This window comes from Mirounga angustirostris, unplaced genomic scaffold (genome assembly GCF_029215605.1).
Source record: "Mirounga angustirostris isolate CCGP_5_RB_7025 unplaced genomic scaffold, mMirAng1.0.hap1 SCAF_13, whole genome shotgun sequence".
Lineage (NCBI taxonomy): Eukaryota > Metazoa > Chordata > Mammalia > Carnivora > Phocidae > Mirounga > Mirounga angustirostris.
Window position 1 is genome coordinate 99,034,340 of NW_026991721.1, and position 21,210 is coordinate 99,055,549.

Genomic DNA, 21,210 nt, shown 5'->3' on the forward strand with positions numbered 1-21,210 from the left:
TTTCTTTACTGCAGTACCTGTCAGAAGCTTTGTGGTTCTTGTCACTAAGAGAAAGCCACCCAATGTTAGATAGTACCCACTTTACCACATTTGATTACAGAACACTTATTGCGCAGAACACCTTGTGAGAATGGTGGTTCATGAACACATGGGGAGAAACTGCTCCCACAGAAACACCTCTTCCTTTCTACTGCAGCTCCCAAACCTACGTGAATCATCTTACTAACTATATTCAGTTTGTTGAGGCTGTCTTGTTTGATCCCTTTACACAGGACATTCATTAGTTTGATTACCCTCAACTGGGAGAGATTGAAGTGAAAAAGTTTCTCTGAAACCTCAAAAGGGGTGTGTCCCAAGTCATTAAAAAAATAGATTATTCCAAACCAGGATTACCTATGAATCAATATGAAAAGAACTAACCCAAAGATAAACTGCAATAAAGCAGAATACATCTCTGTAAATCTCTATAAAACCTACCAAATATTCATACAGGTAAGATACCTGAGAACAAGCTCATTGGAAACAAATCCTTCTACTATTAAACTGCTAAAGCAAACAGAAACTTTTGATCCTAATGCTCTCCATGTTGAGTAAATAATTCCATTTACCTAAAAACTGCATGCATTTTATTTACAAATAGGAAAGACCTGAGAGTATGTGAGCTCTCAAGGAGGCTAACCTGAACTAGTTAGCTAATGCTCAGAACTATAATCCATGTCACCGAAAATTTGATTCTAAAATATTAAGTTCTATATGTACAAAAGGACTATTTCAGGATGTTCTAAGAACAGACATTCTTAACACTAGGTAACCACTGAACTGAAGCATACTGCTAATGTCGTATACAATGTCTCTAAAGTAAGTGATGTCCAAAAAATAAGGCATAGTCCTTTTTATGTTTTCAATATATTAAAAAGCAACAGAGTACAAATGTTGTGATTAATACTAAAAAGGATCAAAAATTTTCAAGGAATGATATTTTTATAAACAAGTTCTACAACAAAGAAGAAACAGCATCTTGATACACAAAAGTTCTGCTAAACAAGATCTTAAAATTTTTAAATCAGAAAATGTTTAAGACTAAATTCTTTCAAATGTTCAAACAAAAAAGCGACCTGTACAGTCTCCATAATAAAACGTATCCTTATACACATGTCCTGGGCACTTTGAAAATGTTAGAATTTTTAAAATTTGAGTGTCAGAGGCAGCACTTAAAGGCTTCAGGAACCTTTTTTTTTTCCCCCTCACAAAAGCATACTTTCAGTAAAACATTTTACCATTTTTATCTGACTATGCATTTACATTTGTGTTCTTCCTGAAAAGGGGGTTTTATATTAACACTGTATTTTTAATGTAAAAAAATACATTTAAAAAATTTAACTTCCTGAGTGACTTCAGTTATACATCAAACATGACTTAATGAGCAAATTCTAAAATTTTAGAATGAGATAGCATGTATAAATTTACAATTTTATGTTCAATTAGAGTAAAATTCAAAAGACCATGTCACAGAACTTACACTAAAAATTCTCTAAGTCAAATATGATTTATCCCCAAACTTTACCAATAAGCTTTCTACATAAAATGTTAGTAAAGTGAATCACTGAAATTACATTTTCTCATTTAACAAAATATTGATAGTCAATTCAGACTATCAGAACTTGAATGTTTTCTATTATACACACCAAAATCTGATTCACTAACAAGAAACTTCCTGCAATACAAAAAGATAACAGATAATTAAAAGATTTGCTTTATAATACAACCAACACATATAATACATCCTCCTTCCTCATTTGTCTAAAATGATTAGGAATTGTGGCACTTTCTTTTGCATAAAACCCTTTCCTCTGCATAAAACCCTGAGGTGAAAGGTTATTAATGTAGTAAAACTGGAGCCACAACCCTTATTTCTGTATTAGACCGTAGCTATAGGTTTTAAAAATTTTAAAAAGAAACGTGGCAACTTGTAAAGCTGCTCTGTAAGTTTAACAAAACATTTCCAGGCCAATTTAGCCAAAAGGACCTAGAATGACCCTATAACAACTTCATCCTTTTAACACTTGTTAGTGTCGAGATGAACGCCATTTTCCGTCTCGGCTGCTGTCTCTTCTGTTATCATAGTCGTGGCTCCAGCCATCGGGATTCCTATCCTCACTGAAGCAGTCATCCCTGCTTCCTCTGTAACGATGATCAGACCCATGGTCAGCGTATCGCTGTTCACGGCCATAATGTCGATCCGGGATGTAGGGATGAGAATTCTGTCTGACTTTACGTTGTGAGGACGGCGGATCTTGGCGCCACTGGGAGCCTGAAGATTGGTTAAAACTATGACTATGCGATGGGGAAAATCCTGATGGATCCAGATGTGGAGAACCAAATTTCCCACCATAGGACATCTGTCTCAGAACACTATTCATCTAAGAGAAGACAAAAAGAAGGAAATGTTAACTGCAAGTACTTCTAGGTATCAAAGCCAATACGTATTTAGTCACAGTGAACCAAACAGATAATGATGGAAAAGCTAAATCACTCTTGCCCATATAGATCTTAGGTTAAACAGAACTCAAAGAAAAAAAAAAAAATACAATGGCTTTGTTCATTCCATGTATACCTGTAAGCTATTTGTACATAACTACTATTCCTTGCCCTCAGGAACACAACTTAGAAGGGAAGAGGTCATACAAATGATTATAATGTAAATCATTGTCTAATGAACACATAAAAAGAGCCAAGAGCTCAGGATCATTAGGAAAGGCTTCACGAAGGTGGCATTTTTATCTAAGTATTAAAAGTACGGATGGAATATTTTAAGGGGGAAGTATACCAAGGAAAGGAAATTGCATAAAGATAATAGGGAAACAATGAGTTTGTAGAATAGCAAAAATTCTGACTGATAACAGATCTCATAAGCAATGAATAATGGAGTCAGGCTAGAAAGGTTTATTGGCATCAGATGATGGAAGTGCCTTGTAGGTAGACTAGAGAATTCAGACTTTATCTCGCAAACAAGAGAAAATCAAATTACCAGGAAGATAAGCGAAACAGGATTATAACATTCATTTTGAAACATTGTGAGATGTGAGATGGGCTAGTGAAGAGAAAACAGAGACAAGTACGAACTGACTAGCCCAGTGGTCCCCAATTCTGCCTGTGGGTAAGCGTTAGCCAGTGATGATTTTTTTAAATAGCCTATACCACAATGAGAAAAAAATGTGGTATTTACATAAAAGTTGACATCCCTTTATATTGGTCCCTCAAGTTTACTTTATTTCACTTATATTTTTATTTTGCAGACCTGCAAAAGGGTGAGGGTCACAAGCCAACACTGTGATTTGGGCAAAGAAAAAAAGAAGAAATCAATTCAAGAAAAGGAAAAAAATAAAGGACTTGGAGACAAAACTAAAAAAAATGAAAGACTGGAGACAAAGATGGAACAGTAAAACACACCAAAGATTTTAAGCCTATCCTCACAGTCTCATTATTACAGAAAAAATGGAAATCAAGAGGAAACCGGTCAAAGACTCCAATATATTCAAGTACTGTTATTAAGCATTAAGGAGAACGTACGGTAAGAAGCCCCTCAGCATAGGCTGCGAGAATATCAGAGAATAAACTTCCAGTCCTTAAAACACACACATACACCCCCCACCCCCAACAATGGCTGAAGAAAAATACAAATGTGAAATGCAGTTCTATTTATCTTCAATCTGTTAAATATGTTTCTCAGCCCAGTGAAAATCAAAATGGGTGATCAGCCTACAAGAGATCATGCTAGTGTAACTAAAACTTAGAATATTATTTAAGAATCATTTGAACATTTTAAAACATTTATTTTAGAGAGAGTGAGTGAGTGAGCGCGTGCGAGCGCACATGCATGCCCAAGTAGGGGCAGGGGCAGAAAGAGAAAGAGAGAGAGAGAATATCAAGTAGACTCCCCACTGAGCGCAGAGCCGGAAACAGGGCTCGATCTCACAACCCTGAGATGACCTCAGTCAAAATTAAGAGTCAGATGCTTAACCAACTAAGCCACCCAGGCACCCCTGTTGGAATATTCTAAGTTTTTTGGGGTTCTTCTTGAAGATGTCTGAGTTTTGGTCAACATTTTTGCACAGCCTCTAGAGACATTACTTAACTTCAATTATAAGCGACCTTTAGACCCAACAAATATGTCTCAAGAAGTGTATTTTAGTTTATTTGTAGAGGACAGTAAATGAGTGATAAATTTTATTTTACAGCTGTGAAAGAGATGCAAGTTGTAGCATAATGTTGTTAATTGGCTGATAAATTTAGACTCGGTGTTCAAAGAATTAAGGTTTCAGCAAGCATTCAATATATCAAATGTGATTATTTTTGAGATTTTTTTGAGAAGCTGAGTTTAAAACCCTCCAAGTACATAAATCACTGGTAAAAGCAATTACAACTTCTGCTTTTGTCTTTGTAAGACAAAACACTTCTTGTGACAAATTTTGAAAATTTCATAAACTGAATTGTATTTGCAAGTGTACATCGTATTCTGCTGCACTGCATAATTATCGTATGTGATACTTTATTCAATAACCTAATCATGATTTTCTGGGTTTTCTATCTTAATTATGTTGTGTTGCTCTTTTTCATTAAATTTTCTGTGTAACACTCCATGGTTTCAAATTTTAGCAGGCTGCAACTTAATCTCAGTCCTGCCTTTGCTAATTTTATGACCTTTCTAAACCTTAATTTTCCTATATATTATAACAGGGAATATATCTCAGTTACCCTGAAGAATAAATAATATATGTAATACTTTTAGGTGATATTGCCTGACACATATTAATTAATCAATACATTGTAACTATTTTTATTTTTGTAGGGACTTCATTTATGTGTGTGTGCGTGCGTGTGTGTGTGTCTGTGTAAGCTACTTAAAGGCCTAGTCTCGACATTTGGGTAACCCCAGTTCTAGCACTAGTAGATGCTAATCAAGGTCTAATTTGTTTTAAATTCAAGAATTTGATAATTTACTCATCATGAAACTGACTTTTTAGGTAATACCTTAGAAATTATTCTATTTGTAGAAGACTGCATGGTATTTTTCATGGCTACTAAGAGACTAGCTTGTCTGTACCTATAAGTAAATAGTACAACAAAGATATGTGCTAGTTTTTTTAATAAAAGGAATTATTACTTTATTTAAAAAGAAAAAAAGAAAGGAAAAGAAAAGAAAAAAAAGAAGGGGCACGTGGGTGGCTCAATCAGTTAAGCATCTGCCTTCGGCTCAGGTCATGATCCCCAGGTCCTGGGATCAAGCCCCAGTCAGGCTCCCAGCTCAGCAGGGGGTCTGCTTCTCCTTCTCCCTCTGCCCCTCCCCACCCTGCCCCTCCCCTGCTGTGCTCTGGTTGTCTCTCTCTCTCAAATGAATAAATAAAATCTTTAAAAAAATATAAGAGAAGAGAAATATCAACCTACCACTGCTTGTCTCTGAAAATTTTCTGGAGAAGAGAAAGATCTCTGAATTATCTGTACTGATGGAGTCATGTTATCCACAGGCCTTTCATACCTGTGGAAAATAAGAAAACCAACATATAATCATCAGTTTAACATATATTTACTACATACCAATCATGAGCAAGACACAGTGTCAAAGGTAGGAATGAACAAGAAAGACAAGGTATCTATCTGCTCTCTCATGGATAAGGGTAAGGATTCAGACAGTAAAACAACTTCACCTTGTTACAAGTGATAAATAATTGATTAAAAAGCAAGTAATGGGAGAGAGATAGGGGTTCTATTTTAACTCTGCTGGTCAGGGATGGTCAGGTCCCAAAAAAACCTGTCAATCCCAGGACTAGTGCAGAGGCCTAGGTTGAAAACTAAGATGAAAAGGATTTGGTTGATTAGATATGATAGATGAGGGAAAAAGAAAAATAAAGGATAAAATCTAGATTTTTGGCTTGAGCAATTACGTGGACATTTACTGTGACAGGGAGAGGAACAGGTCTGGGGGAGCAAGGAATTAAAGAGTTCTGTAACATAAATAGGATATTAATTTTAAAGAATTATACCTTATTCCTCAATTCTTAAAAAAGTAGCTTGCTCTACAGAAAAAGTCACTTTAGCAAGCGCTTTAATTTTATTTTAAAATACTTAGCATCAAATCACTAACTGATTTGTCTCATACTTTAGATCTTTTCATTTTGGGTTTTCTTAAATCAGGTTAGACATGTGTATGTTAAAGGGGTAAAAAGTATAAATTTCCTTTTAAGAAAACAAAAACGATTGGCACTCTAGCCTTAAATTAAAAACAACTTATTTACTTGTGTATTTTTTTCCAAAGAAATTCTCCGGGAGGTAAACTTTCTTCCTCCACCTGAGATACCTTTGAAGCTTCTACAAAAGTGGTTTGAGATGCTTCAAGTTCCAAATGTGCTGAGTATTTAAACACAATTTCAGTTGGCAAGAAGGTTGCTAAGAGGTACCATTTTTACACTATTCTTTCTTGGAAATTTTACTTTCCAGTTATCTTTTCATACTGAAGCGACTTCGCTCCACATCCTGGCACCACCCTAATCCAAACCAACAACCTCACCCTAGTAACTTCCTTGCTATCTTGCTACTAATAGCAATACTTAGCTACCAATAGCCTCCTAACTGGTCTATTTTCAGTCTTGTCCCCCCCAATGAGCCATTCTCCCACAGCAACCAAACAACTTATTAAAATACAAACCTTTTCTTGTTACTATCCTACTGAAAACATTTCAATGTGTCTCTACCATTTTTAGGAGAAAATCCCCAAATCTTTTTTTTTTTTTTTTAAAGATTTTATTTATTTATTTGACAGAGAGAGAGACACAGCGAGAGAGGGAACACAAGCAGGGGGAGTGGGAGAGGGAGAAGCAGGCTTCCCGCGGAGCAGGGAGCCCGATGTGGGGCTCGATCCCAGGACCTGGAATCATGACCTGAGCTGAAGGCAGACGCTTAACGAATGAGCCACCCAGGCACCCCGAAAATTCCCAAATCTTAACTATGGTCTGTAAGAAAGACCCTCTTTCTACTTCACCAACATTATCTACTACTCCATTTTTCCTTCATTATGATCTAGATACATCTGCCTTTTAGTTCCTCATTCATTTATATCATCTCTCCTTGTTAAACCTTTCTCCAAGCACATTCTATGCTTTCTTTAGAGAACTTATTAAACAGGTAGTTGCAAAATAAAACAGGCAGTCGCAAAATATATATGTATCTTCCTACAGACTTTTAAGCTTCACTATGCAGCCTATGACAGTGGCTGGGGCTCAGTCACAATGCCTGGGTTTCAATCCCAGCCCACTGTTCATGAGCAGTTCAAACTTGAGCAACTTAATGTCAGTCTTCACTTTCCTCACATACAAGGTAGAACTAACAATAATCCCTACCTCCTAAGACTGCTGTGAGGAATAAAACCATAAATGCAAAGGACTTGGTGAAGAACCTGACACATGACAGATATTTGTTGACTCTTTCTTGAATGAAGCCCATTATGACTGATGAATAGCTCTACTGATAAACCAGGGGAAAAAATGTCCCTGGTAAAATATCATGCTTCCCAAAGCAAATAAAATTATTTAGTATAAACATGGTACCTTTTCTAACCCTTAGTAGCTGGAAGAGACTCTGGAGAGCATTCAATTCAGCTTTTCCTTACAAATGGAAGGACGGGACCAGAGAAATGAGACTACTTCAAGATTACACAATCGGAGAGGCAGACCTAGAATCCAATTCTATAAACTCTTAGTCCACCAGTCTGTTACTGATAGGTATTTTTAAACTGCAAGTAACAACAAATTAATGGTCAAAACTAATGTGAATTTTTAAAAGAAAATAAAATAGAAAATAGAGTATACCGAAAGTAGAGAATAAGTAATGTTCTGGGAAATTTTCAGTTACATATTAAATATGTGGCTGTGGGTATATGTCTTCACAAATGAACGTAATTATATGTACATATATATCTATTTTAGGGGTACTATATATGTCTGTCTGTAGTCCCCTTAAAATAGATACCTAATTATAATCCAAAATATAATATAGCAGAAAAATAAAGAGGTAGGAGCTTAAAGGAGGAAACAAATCCCTCAGTATGTTTTGAGATCACTAACTAAAAAATTTCCAATAAATGATTTTAACAATAGGTCCAAAATATTACCTGCTAGGAGATGTAGAGGTAGGGCTTGAGTTTCCAACATGATGCTGGGGATATGGCAAACTGACATCCTGTGAGGCATGGCTACTTCCTAAAATGAAGTAATTTGAGAAATTATCCTTGATAGAACAAGTTGAAATTTTATCCCTCCTACCCCAAATCATGCCAAAAAGGTAGACTGAAGCTACAAGAGAAAACTTCAAATTTCACTAGACCGCTTTACAGTTCCATCAGAATGAAAATTATGTGTTTATCATCAGATATATCCAAAACAAAGGGTTCCAAATAAGTACTACCAATGTACAAATATCCAATCTGGCCATAACACACTAAATTTTAACTGGACACATGGAAAGTTTCATCCTCACAGGATCCAGAATCAAAATTTGTAAATGTAAATCACAAAGCAGCCAGGAAAAGTATTTTTAGAAAACAACCTCACTCCTTTCAGAGCAGGAACCCAAACCCAAGTCTTCCTAACAACAAAGTTTACGCTCTTTTTAGTAACCCAAACTCAATTTTAAAATGACAATTTTCAAAATCCATGTTGTCAACGTTATCTAGTTTCAGGGATATATAAAGCTTACTACCCACAAAGCTTAAGGTATTTTCATCCAACAAGAGGTTCTTTAAAAATTGAATAAAATTAAAAACAAAGAACAAAGCAGCAAAAAACCCGTCTCCCTAAACAGTTACACTGAACAGTTAGTTACCTGATCTAAACTGAATTTTGATGGGCCTCCCAAAAAGTTTGATTCCATTAAGTAGATTCATCGCATAAGGAACAGATACTTCATGTTTGAAATTCACAAATGCGAACTGTTTTGGTTTACCATCCTTATCTTTTGGAATTTTCACTTTTACAACCGGTCCAGCCTACAAACAAAAAAAAGAAAAAGAAAGTCTTCAGAATTTAAATGAGGAAGTTTAAAAACAACAGAAATGTAACCAGGAAAAGTCTAAAAAATGGACACACAGGGATTTCCAACCCAATTAAAGGTTCTATAGATATGACTGAACACTTGATTCATTTATTCGGGGAAGGAAGCCTATAAGGAACTGGAAACAGTCACTCAGTTTACATTTCATGTGACTTTTTAACAAGGCGACCGACATCCGTCACTTTCCCACTCCAGGTACCGTTTATCAAGAGCCAGAGAAAGTGGTTTCCTGGGACTAAAAATTCACTTTTGTACTGATTAACCAAATATTACCAGTTGTTAGAGAATGGAACTGGAAAGAAGAAGAAATTCTGAATTTTTAACACATTTTAATGCAGATTCGACTACAGAAACACTACTGCTCTATGGAGTAGTCGATTTTAAATATTTTAACGCTGCAACTAATTTAAAAAACTTAAATGGAAACAGATAGTGACCAAGCAACTGAAATCTAATTAGCCAGATAAACCGAAGACAAAGTGCCTTAAGGGGAAGGAAGATGAGCAAAGGAATAGGGAAAAGCCCGGCTCCACGAAGAACCCACACATACCGTGCCCCTTAGGATCCTTGAATCTTTGCCTCGGGAAAGCTTCACCGAGGCAGCCTCCACCACCCTGGGGTGAACTGACTAGGGTTCTTCGCATAAGGCGACACCCAGCGAGCGCCTCACTTTCCCAGTGGACCTGCGGCCCCAAGCGGCCCACCCGTCGGGCACCCGGACCCACAGACCCCCTTTCCCCAAGAAGGCGGGCATGGCCGTCGGACCGGGCCGTATGCGAGCCGCACAGCGAAGGGAAAAGCCTGCCGTCGGCTACTGACCTGGTGGAAAAGCTCGAAGAGGAGCTCCTCGGTCACTTTAGTTTCAAGGTTGCCCACAAAGAGAGTGCGGTCCGCCTCCGCCGCCGCCGCCCCCATCTCAGCGTCGCCCCCTCCCTCAAAAGGCCGAGGGGGCCGTCGCCGTCGCACTCACTGCGCACTCTCGGAAACCCCACGTCCTTGCCCTCCCGGACGTCACGGACGTAAACGTCAATCCCGCTCGCTCCCGGCCGGCGTCGCGGTGCGCGGACGCGCTGCGCATGCTCGCGAGGAGAACGCCGGTGAGAGGCGGCGCCTTGGTCGGCCGCGGCGCTAGTTATGGCCTCACATGTAGGCCGTGGCGGCGTCCGAGACGGCCTGGACTGATCTGCGGAGCCGCAAAGGGCCCACCTTGACCGAGGGGCGTAACAAACACTGCGGGCAGTGTTGGAAGATGGCGCTGAGCAATGTGTCCCTGTCGGCCGGCGATCAAAGGACCGGGGTGGCCTACCGCGCGTCCCGCGGCGACCTCAGCCCGTCGGCCTTAGCGCTGGCGATGGTCTCCGGAGACAGCTTCCTCGTTGCCAGGCCCGCGGCTATTCTTCCAGGGCCCACTCCTCGGCAGGCCCTGCGGCCGAGCGCTCGTAGCGAGAGCCGTCGGACGAGTGGGGGCGGCCGGAGCCCGACCCGCCTTATAACGGGAAGGGACCCTGATGGACGGAACCGGAGCCGCCAGACCAGATTCTCGCCGTATCCGACCCCCGGGGTTAAACTGGATCTCCTGAGGAGCCTGCTGCAACAGCGGCTGATGGCCATCGGAAGTGTCATCGCAGCCCGCCTCTCGGCTTAGTGCCTCCCCCTGCCCCTCGACTCGCTTGTAAACGAGGCCTCTCTAAAACCCTTGGTGCCTGGGCGGTCTTATTTTCATTTTAATGTAGAAACGCGTCGGAGTCCTGTTAATACGGCTTAGCACAGAGGAAACGTCTCCTTACTGCTGGATTCCGAGGGTTTTAGGCGGCCAGAGTGATTCAATCAGGAGGGAGGGAGAAGAGATCTTCTTAGTCGCAGAGCTGAACCACCCTTCCCGGAGGTCGGCGATCATTTTTTCACCCCTTGTGCGCTCCATCCCGACAGTGGACCCAAATTTCTCTGCTTTCCGCGAACCGTATCTCCCACCCTGGCAGATTCTCCGACTTGTAATTGGAAACGGCCTAGCTCTCTACCCCAGACTGTTGCCATTACGTTTACTTCTGTTGGTGACAAGGAAATGCCTCTTTTTACTACCCTGGCCTATTCTTGCATAGGGACTGAGGCTTATCCAGTCCTCTTGTCTTTATCCCTTTTCCGTCTCCCTCCACTTCTTCTTCAGGCATATCTACAAACTCCAATCTCAGTCGTACTAAAAACAAAAGTAAACCTGAACTTTGCTGCTTTTTCACATTATTAAGCCAGTTTCATTTCTTTTTTTTTGCCAAAGGCTCCAAATGAGTTTTTACAAGTCTGTTTGTCATTGTATTATTAGCATTCAATCCCAGTTTCCTTAATCTGAGTCTGTTGTCCCGAAATACAACGGTGGGTAATTGAGGCTTAGGGTCTCCTGTTAGGAAGCGGTTCATCGATTCACTGTAGCATCTTCCCCAAACGTTCTTGTTTATCTGTATTCATTAGCCATTCAACGATATTTGAAGATCTTCCCAGTGGTGAGCACTGCGGATTGGCTACAGTCGAGGAATGTGTTCCAGATAGGGAGGCTAATAAATCAATAGGTAATCACCACACGGGACTGTTCATTACGTGCAGTAATAACAATAGCATTGGTTGCAGTGGCTTTCCGTAATACTCTACTATCCTGGTTCTCCTGCCTGGCTGGTCACTCCTTATTTTCTGATATTTTTATTCTCTTAACCGCATATTTCGTAAGGTTTAAAGGGTGGTATGGGGAGAAAATTAGTGGGGTTTTTTAAGTGCCAACTCTCCGTAAGCAGGTAGACTAGCTTTTTCCCAGTGGACTCTTGTGTATAATTATGATCAGGTAAAGCAAAATTACCACATACCACACAGTATTGAATTGTTAGAACCACATCTGAAGAAGAATGTTGGTAAATCCAAGAGCTTCCCTAAGAGAGTGATTAATATGGTGAGAGATCTGGAAGCCAGGTCATAGAAAGAACGGTTGGAAGGATAATAACAGCAATGTTTTATTGAGTGGTATGTGTAAGGCAATGTTGTAGAGGCTTTTATTCATTATTTATTCAGGTATTTATTGAGAACTTATTCTGTGCCTGATACGACCTGTATTAGGCATTTAGAATAAAGTGGTGAACAAGTTCAATAACGTCTCTGCTTTGGTGGAGCTTTATATATGTCATTTAATTCTCACAATGGCCCATAAGAGAGATATCATACTTCATTTTATTGCCCAGAAACCAAGGCACAAAGAGATGAAGTAAACTTTCCAAGGTCATACGGCTAGTCAATGATAGAGCCTTGCAGCTCTCATCCAGTTTCCTCATTTGAACCATGCCATACAAAAAGTCATTTGAGTAACTTTTTTCTCAGTTCTCTCAAAGATAGCATATATCTAATACTCTTCTAACCTAAAAGATTAATTGATAATATACGATGGGTGCCTTAGACTGGGCATTACAAAAACCTGTAGTTGAGAAAGGAATCCCAAATCTATATGTTAACGAGTTTTAGACTGGGAAGAATAATAAAATTAAGACTAAAGGTAAGAAGTGTTTTCAAAAAACTTAGAGATGCCTAATAGTGAAAAATAACACCTCACAAGGTAAGTTCAGCCAAAAACTTCAGAGAGGCTGAATACTATCAAGTATGAAATAGGATTATGTCTTCTTGGATCTTCCCCCATTTAACCTATTAATTCTGTACTTTAAAAAATAAACTTGTTAAAATTGGAAGTGGACAACAGGATGAGAAGAGGAAAATGAGGTATAATACACAGGATGACCATATTTACTGTACAAACCAGGACACGAGAGTGGGAGAGGGTGCTGCAGGTTCTGGCATAAAAGTGCACATGAGAAAAGGAAGACCCAAGGGGAGTGATTTCATTTCTGTTTGTTTAGGCATGAGATCATCAGGAGTAGGGCTTTGAGTGAATAATAGTGTATATGTGCCAGAGGAAAAAAAAGAAAAAAATTGTGTGGTTTATTGTGCTTTGACAGGAGGAGACCCTTGTTCACATAAATGTTCCATCATTTTAAATCTGAGCCAATGAGGGCGCCTGGGTGGCTCAGTTGGTTAAGTGACTGCCCTTGGTTCAGGTCATGATCCTGGAGTCCCGGGATTGAGTCCCGCGTTGGGTTCCCTGCTCAGCGGGGAGTCTGCTCCTCCCTCTGACCCTCTTCCCTCTCGTGCTCTCTCTCATTCTCTCTTTCTCAAATAAATAAATAAAATCTTAAAAAAAAAAAATCTGAGCCAATGAATATCTAAATTCTCCTTAGCATCCGTGCTAGTGTCCAAGTTACAATGAGTCACAAAGACCATATCATGGAAGCAAGAACCAATGTAAACCTCTGTCGATGAAATTACCTTGAAGCAGGGACAAAGTTTTCCCAAGAGCAGTCCATGTCATTAAAAATGTTAGCGTACAAAGTAAATATTTAACATCAGTAGTGAAGTATAGCATGTTGGCATTCTAAAATAGATGCGGTTTCTAAGAGTAATACAAAAAACTGTCCAAAAAAATCAATACTTAATGTTAGTTTAGGGGCGCCTGGGTGGCTCAGTTGGTTGAGCGACTGCCTTCGGCTCAGGTCATGATCCTGGAGTCCCTGGATCGAGTCCCGCATCGGGCTCCCTGCTCGGCAGGGAGTCTGCTTCTCCCTCTGACCCTCCTCCCTCTCATGCTCTCTGTCTCTCATTCTCTCTGTCTCAAATAAATAAATAAAATCTTTAAAAAAAAAAAAATGTTAGTTTAAAAAAAATTGTAAATTCCTGTTTGTTTTTTATTGTCTCGTATTTATCATATCATAGTAACTGACTAGCTTGTGTTGAAGTGGAGTCCTATTAGAATATTTACTTTATTCATCAGCACTAAAGCTCTTAAAAAGAATGCCCACTAGGGATATAGAAGAAAGAGGCCAGGAGACTTTCCCTCAGTATCTGGATTTCGTGATAAGCCTTACCTCTAAAGCGGGGTACCTTGGAAAGAAAGGAAAGGAGGGAGGAAAGTCCTACAGGAAGGATGAGTAAGTTAACTTTTGATGGTCAGAGGCTTGGCTGTCTTGCGAGCAAAATTGGTTGTCTTTCATTCCTTCAGTGAATCCAGATCCTGCTAAGGTACAGCTTAGAAATATAAGATACTTCTTTGTAGAAAGATGAGATCAATACATTTGACAAGTGGTACATGTTTTATCACCTTGTTAGGGAGTCATGATGTATAATAATATGTTAAATGTTCTGATAATTCCTTTAGAAAAAGAAAGCTGTTTAACTTCATTTTCACCAGGGTTTCACAAATTTATTTGTCCATAAGTTTAAAATTTTTGCATACTACCTCTCTTCCCGATGAGCCTCAGTTCTACAGAAACGTAATTCTGTATGCTGCCTTACTTAAGAAGTTTCATTGGCTCCCCACGTCAGGTATTAGAAATGGACTTTTATATAATGTAGCAGAATTTGCTAAGTTTCCAGAATGTTATTAGTCAGGCAAATTGATTGGTTTCCTCACTCGTGGTTTGATAAGATTCAATCCCATCTTTATTCCAAATGATGACTGGTGCCCATCATTGTCTTTGGTGAGTCGGTGGGAGGAGGGAGGCAAGCATGCAGCTGCAGATTCCCCAGCCACTGAGGATCAAGACTGGCAATGTCACTAAGGGAAGGCATTAGGAACATCCCCTGATGAAACTTACTTCTTAAGCATGCTAATAATGTAATCTTTTTTTAAAATGTAATGATTTACTTGGCTGTTAGCTTCACTGGAGTATCTGAAGACAGCCCTTCTTCAAAATACACTTCTAAACCAGAAGAAAATACTGCCTTCAGCTTCCCAAAGACCTGAGAGTAACGGAAGCAATGCAACTCTTAAAAATTGCAGACTCCACAAACCGACTTTTAAGACTTTACAGAATCTGACCAGACTACATTGCCAGCCTTCTTTTTCATAATGTGCCCACGTGGTTGCTGTTCTTTCCTGCCGCTGTGCCTATGCCTATTCTAGTCCCCTTAACTAAATCGTTTGTACTTCTCGTTTTCTGCCAGTTAAACTTCTATCCATCCAGATTGGTCCAGTTTCTTTACATTACAAAGGACACACCCATTTTAACAAGGTTAAGCAAAAAATGGACCGGACTGACGCTGAGAACTGGAAACATGAAGAGAATATGGGATGTTCTGTCTATTAAGCAACTGTTTATCCTCTAAGAGCACCTTGGTTTTTTTTTTTCTGTGGAGCCCCCTCCCTCATCCTCCATTCATGTATTTGGGGAGAAGCTTAACACCTGCCTCCAGGGATAGGGTTATAATCCATGTCTTACCTCCTCTACTACCTTGAAGCTCCCTGAGAGCAGACGACATGTCTAAATTTATTTTTAGGGGTGCCTGGGTGGCTCAGTCGTTAAGCGTCTGCCTTTGGCTCAGGTCATGATCCTGGAGTCCCGGGCTCGGGCTCCCTGCTCAACGGGGAGTCTGCTTCTCCTTCTCCCTCTGCTCCTCCCCTGGCTCATGCTGTCTCTCTCTCTCTCTCTCTCTCTCTCTCTCTCTCTCGTTCACCCTCTCAAATAAAATCTCTTAAAAAAATAAATTTATTTTTATGTTTACTTGTACCTATTACCCAAAGAGTAGATATTTAATGAATGCCTGTTACATGAACGAATGAACTTCACGTAGGCTATCTCTTCTTGGAATCAAAATCCAAAAGTGGAGCATTCCAGGAAGACAAGGGCAGAAATTGTAGGCCCTTTAGTCAAAAATTATCCAGTTATCTGGGCAGATAAGAGTAATATGGTAAGACAAAATAAGTTTTGTTTAAAGGTTTTACTTCAATTTAGAAGCAATCTGCCTCTGGGAATATAACCTGAAGATTAATCCTAATACAAGATGTGGACAAATATTTATGCACATAAATATTTAATGCACTTTAAAATGCCCCATTTATAATTTTTAAAACGTGGAAAAGCTTCTATGTCCAAAATAGATGATGAGAAAAGAAAAAGGAAAGAGTGCTTAGTGTATACCAGGTTGCCACCAACTACTTTCCCAAGGATTATTTTATTTAATCCTTACAATCGTTGTATGACAGGAGGTGGCAAAATTTTTCTGTCAAGACCCAGGTAGTAAATATCTTAGACTTTGCAGACCAAGGGGCAAAACTGAGGCTATTATGTAACGAGTATTAGTATAATTAGTATAATACCATTTATCTTGTTTTAAAGCAGGTAAGACAAATCTATGTTCCTCTTAGAGATACACTAGGGGTACATGTGTAATAAAAGTCATTTTTGAAAATAAAGGAGAGAATGCAAAATACCAAATTCAGGACAGTGATTACTCAGGAAGTGGTATGAACACAAGGTTATCAAAGCAAGGTAAACAGAAGGGATTTTAAATGTGGGGCAATATTTTACTTAAGTTGGATGGTAAGTACATGGGTGCTGAGGCATTTATGTAACGAGAGAAAACAAATTTCCACAAAATTTGTATTGATGAATTTCAAAATCTAATAGTTGATACATTTTTTGGTGATGCTTATACTATTAAGGCAAAGGTAGAACTCTTTTTGGCGGGGGTGGGGGGACATTTCATTCTACTCAAGTTCAAAGTTCGTGTTCCCTATCATCAAAGTCAATAGCAAATGCTCATTTGTTAATGCTGATTTTTAGTAAGATTTTATATATTTTATCTTTGAAAATGTCTTTGAAATATTCTTTTCATAGGTACTGCCAAATGCTGATATTGGTACATGAGTATATGGTTTTAATTGAGCATATTCATTGCTGGGAAGGCATTTATGCAATTCTGTTAAATTTTTCTCTTTTTTTTTATTTTTTTATTTTTTATTTTATTTATTTATTTATTTTTTAATTTGAGAGAGAGAATGAGAGAGAGAGAACATGAGATGGGGGAAGGGTCAGAGGGAGAAGCAGACTCCCCGCTGAGAAGGGAGCCGGATGCGGGACTCAATCCCGGGACTCCAGGATCATGACCTGAGCCGAAAGCAGTCCCTTAACCAACTGAGCCACCCAGGCGCCCTAAATTTTTCTCTTGATATTTGCCTTTTAGTATGTCATTATGTTGCAGATTAATTGCTTCCAATTGAAGGTGGAAGCTCCGCAATTGCACAGTTGAATGGATTTTGAGATATGGAAATTTTTTTTGCACTCACATCCAGGTCCAAGAGATACTGTTGGAGCTGTAGTTTGAACTCAGAAAATATGTCTACTACAAATTTGTGGGGGTATGGAGATCCTGCTTCTTAACTTTTTAACAGCACAGGAAGTACATAAAACAGCTTGAGATTGCTTATGATTCAAACAATGCTAGTTGTGGAGATTACCACAGTATAAATTTGGTGTGTAAGTGCTGTTTTGCCTTACAGCTTTAGACTTAATTCATTGAGAAACATTATCAAGCCTGCAGCAAAAGCTAATTTCCAAAGCCATTCATAGTTCAGCAACAGTGGTTGAGGATAGTTCTTCCAACCACTTAACAACTGAGCCACCCAGGCACCCCTCTTCCAACCACTTAAAAATGTACATGGGGCACCTGGGTGGCTCAGTTGGTTAAGCATCCAACTCTTGATCTCAGGGTCCTGAGATTGAGCCTTGCATCCAGCTTCATGCTCAGCTAGGAGTCTGCTTGAGATTCTCTCTCTCTCCTTCTCCCTCTACCTCTCCCCACCTCCTTCACTCTCTCTCTCTTTCAAATAAATAAATAAATCATTTCTAAAAATGTACAAACTGTTCTTAGCTGGAGGGCTATGTAAAAATTGGCAAAGGGCTAGATTTGATCTGTGTGCCTTAGTTTGCAGAGAATTTTATTATCTGCCCAAGGGCACAAAACTATTTAGTGGTGGAATGGGGATTCAAATATGATCAGGCAGCCTGACTCAGAGCCCATTCACTTGGTAACTATGCTCTACTACTTATCATGCTAGGGTAGCCCACCGGCAGCCCGTGGCCAAATCCAGCATGGGGTTTTCTTTGGCTAACAGTTGAGGGTTTTTTTTTTCTTAAAAAGATGCATTGTACAATATTTAATACGTACAAAACAGAAGAAGTAAAATGCAACCAATACCCATGTACTTACCAACCAACTTAAGTAAAATATTGCCCCACATTTAAAATCCCTTCTGTTTACCTTGCTTTGATAACCTTGTGTTCATACCACTTCCTGAGTAATCACTGTCCTGAATTTGGTATTTTGCATCCTCTCCTTTATTTTCAAAAACGACTTTTATTACACATGTACCCCTAGTGTATCTCTAAGTGGAACATAGAATTGTCTTACCTGCTTTAAAACAAGATAAATGGTATTATACTAAACATGTTCTGTGGCTTATTTTCTCCACTTGATTTTGCTGGCACGTTTAAAAATAAAACTGGGGCCCCTGGGTGGCTGTCGGTTCAGCGTCTGACTCTTGATTTCAGCTCAGGTCATGATCTCTGGGTCCTGGGATGGAGCCCTACATTATCGGGCTCCATGTTCAGCATGGAGTCTGCTTGTCCCTACCCCTCTGCTCCTCCCCCCTGCTCTCACTCTCTCTCTCTCCCTCCCTCTCTCTCTCAAAATAAAATCTTAAAAAAAAATTTAAATGACAATAAAATTAGATTTGGATGCCTTTTGGTGGGATCTACATTTTTTTTTTTTTTTTTTTTTAAAGATTTCATTTATTTATTTGAGAGAGAGAATGAGATAGAGCATGAGAGGGGGGAGGGTCAGAGGGAGAAGCAGACTCCCTGCAGAGCAGGGAGCCCGATGCGGGACTCGATCCCGGGACTCCAGGATCACGACCTGAGCCGAAGGCAGTCGCTTAACCAACTGAGCCACCCAGGCGCCCGGGATCTACATTTTCAGTTACCATCAGCCCCTATGTCTTACGCCATCCATTTCATGTATTTTAATTACCCACCAGGCCTCTGAAGCCATTTGAGTTTGTGATACCTGATTCAAGAAGACATCTCATGTAGCCATTAGAATAGAAAGTTTTAATAACAGGGGAATTTATTTGTCTTATACTGTGTTATAATGACATTTATGTTCTATCTGGCAAAAATGATATAAAATTGTATATATTATATGCTCTAACCTATATGAACAAAATATGCATGGAAAAGACTATGAGAAATTTTGCCAAAATGTTATTTTTGGGTGGTGACATTTTGTGTGATTTGTAATATGTGCTTATTATGTTTTCCTGAATTTACAAAATAATTGTTCATTTTCATAAAAAAAATTTTTAATTTAAATCATCTGTAAAATAGTTTAATAATGCCATTATTTTTTCTCTTTATTCTTTAATCATATTAACTTCAATTAGGTTATGTTGATTTTTTTAAAGATTGTATTTATTTCTTTATTTGAGAGAGAGAGAGAGCACGCGCGCACGTGCATGCATGAGCTTGAGCAGAGGGAGGAGCAGAGGGGGATGAATCTCAAGCAAACTCCATATCAAGCACAGAGCCCGATGTGAAGTTTGATCTCATGACCCTGAGATCATGACTTGAGCGCAAACCAACAGTCCAATGCTTAACCGACTGAGCCACCCAGGTGCCCCAGTTATGTTGATATTTTTAACTACTTAGCATAAGTCAATCAATTCTTGCATTGTCCTTTTAGTAGATCATTTCACAATAATCATGGATGATATATAAGGGTGATAGTCAGGCACAAGGTATAGTCTAGATTAAAGAACAAATATATTAGCTCTGCTGAATCATTTGTCTTAAACCCTATCAAAGGAAGATTGCATTAATAGAAGGGATAACTTACATAGTATTTCTAAAAAAGCAGTCCAATAGGTAAGAATTTTCTCCTGTTGAAGGAAGAGTGTGCCCCAATGTGAGAACAACAACATGTAATCTGTAGAGATGGATATGCAGCCAGATAAAACTGATAAAGGAGATCCATCAGCTTTCCTTGCTCTGGCTCCAGGCTGACCCAGCAAACACCTATCTAGCTTGTCATAAGGGAAAGAGTACACCATCAGCTCACCTGAGCATTCCAAGCCCCATGATTATTGGCATCCGGTTTTATGTGTCAGCTTCTTGTGAGTTTGTTAGCATGAAAAGAGTCCCAGAGAATCTGATTACATTGGGAGGCCCTTACAAAAAGCTCCTTGGCATATGAAGCCTGAAGATTAGATCCTGGAACACAGTGTCCATATCAACGTACTGCTATTCTAGAAAGTCTTATCTAGACAGTCCTCTGGTTTACCATCTCTTAGGTCACATTCCCTTCACATCCTCTGAGGTTCACAGGTGCAATGATAATACATTAATTCCATTTCAGTTTTTTCAATTTATTGACAAAGCCTCTATGGCCAAAGTGAAGAGTTGGCAATCACAGTTGCCAATTTAAGTATTTTCCAATAGACTCCCAACTTTCTCTCCATTAACTGGTAAATGAACACAATACACAGGTTTTTTGTGGGGTTTTTTGCCTGGATTATCTGGTTATATTGGACAGTATTTTACATATAAATTCTTTTCATAGTCTACTTCATTTTAGGCAAAGCAAAAGATATTGCCACCCCACAGAGAATTTCAAGATTGTTGTGGAGGCATTCTGTAGAACTTGCCAAATTAGGACATACTGGCAATTTTGAAAATAATCCAATATGTTGATGTGGAAAGACTATGCATATAAATTCTTTAATTATCTCTCCTTTTGGCTAAATTTTAGTTCTGTGATGTGAGAGTGGGTCTGCATCTTGCACTGTTGCCATAATATTGGATGGCAGTTCCACTTGGCTCCTTTCTCGGCCTGAGTTCAGAGCAATATGGCAGTTCTGTGATGTGGACACAGTTTCTATGCTAAAGCCATCCATTTTAATAAAGTGAAGGTCTAGCCCATTGAGCCTAGTTGAATACAGCTATTGCACTGATCTCTTCTGATGCTACAGCCGTTGAGTTTATTTCCTTAATCACATTTTCCATACGGGTGAAAGCATGAAGCTGCTTGGTATCTTCCAGAGTGCATGCATTCTAATTTCAGAATTTAATCAAATGGAACTGGCTTCCTGACAGAGTAAACAGAGCAAAATACTGTATCCAGACCAGCTGCCAAGCTAGCAGCCTGAATTTATTTTTCCTTGCTTTGCTAAATGCATCTTGAATTTTTGAAAAC

The 21,210-nt window shown here is 39.2% G+C and overlaps 2 protein-coding genes across 2 annotated transcripts; one reads left to right on the forward strand and one right to left on the reverse strand.

The window, feature by feature from the left end:
• Positions 1 to 877: 877 nt before the first annotated feature.
• Positions 878 to 10,160, reverse strand: RBM7 (RNA binding motif protein 7). The gene is made up of 5 exons (XM_045894989.2): positions 9,922 to 10,160; positions 8,875 to 9,037; positions 8,165 to 8,252; positions 5,446 to 5,536; positions 878 to 2,420 (listed from the first exon to the last, which is right to left on the reverse strand). The coding sequence occupies exons 1-5, from the start codon at positions 10,015 to 10,017 to the stop codon at positions 2,067 to 2,069; spliced, it is 792 nt and encodes a 263-aa protein (XP_045750945.1). The 5' UTR covers positions 10,018 to 10,160; the 3' UTR covers positions 878 to 2,066.
• A 25-nt stretch (positions 10,161 to 10,185) lies between these two features.
• Positions 10,186 to 11,340, forward strand: CUNH11orf71 (chromosome unknown C11orf71 homolog). The gene has a single exon (XM_045894990.3). The coding sequence runs from the start codon at positions 10,352 to 10,354 to the stop codon at positions 10,745 to 10,747; it is 396 nt and encodes a 131-aa protein (XP_045750946.1). The 5' UTR covers positions 10,186 to 10,351; the 3' UTR covers positions 10,748 to 11,340.
• Positions 11,341 to 21,210: the final 9,870 nt, after the last annotated feature.

Excerpts from the sequence above, each read along its gene's own strand:
- RBM7 (XM_045894989.2), bottom strand. The coding sequence starts at position 10,017 with ATGGGGGCGGCGGCGGCGGAGGCGGACCGCACTCTCTTTGTGGGCAAC. Across the intron at positions 8,253-8,874 it reads CAAAATTCAGTTTAGATCAG|GAAGTAGCCATGCCTCACAG; the intron begins GTAACTAACTGT and ends ACTTCATTTTAG. Across the intron at positions 2,421-5,445 it reads ATTTTCAGAGACAAGCAGTG|ATGAATAGTGTTCTGAGACA; the intron begins GTAGGTTGATAT and ends GTCTTCTCTTAG.
- CUNH11orf71 (XM_045894990.3), top strand. The coding sequence starts at position 10,352 with ATGGCGCTGAGCAATGTGTCCCTGTCGGCCGGCGATCAAAGGACCGGG.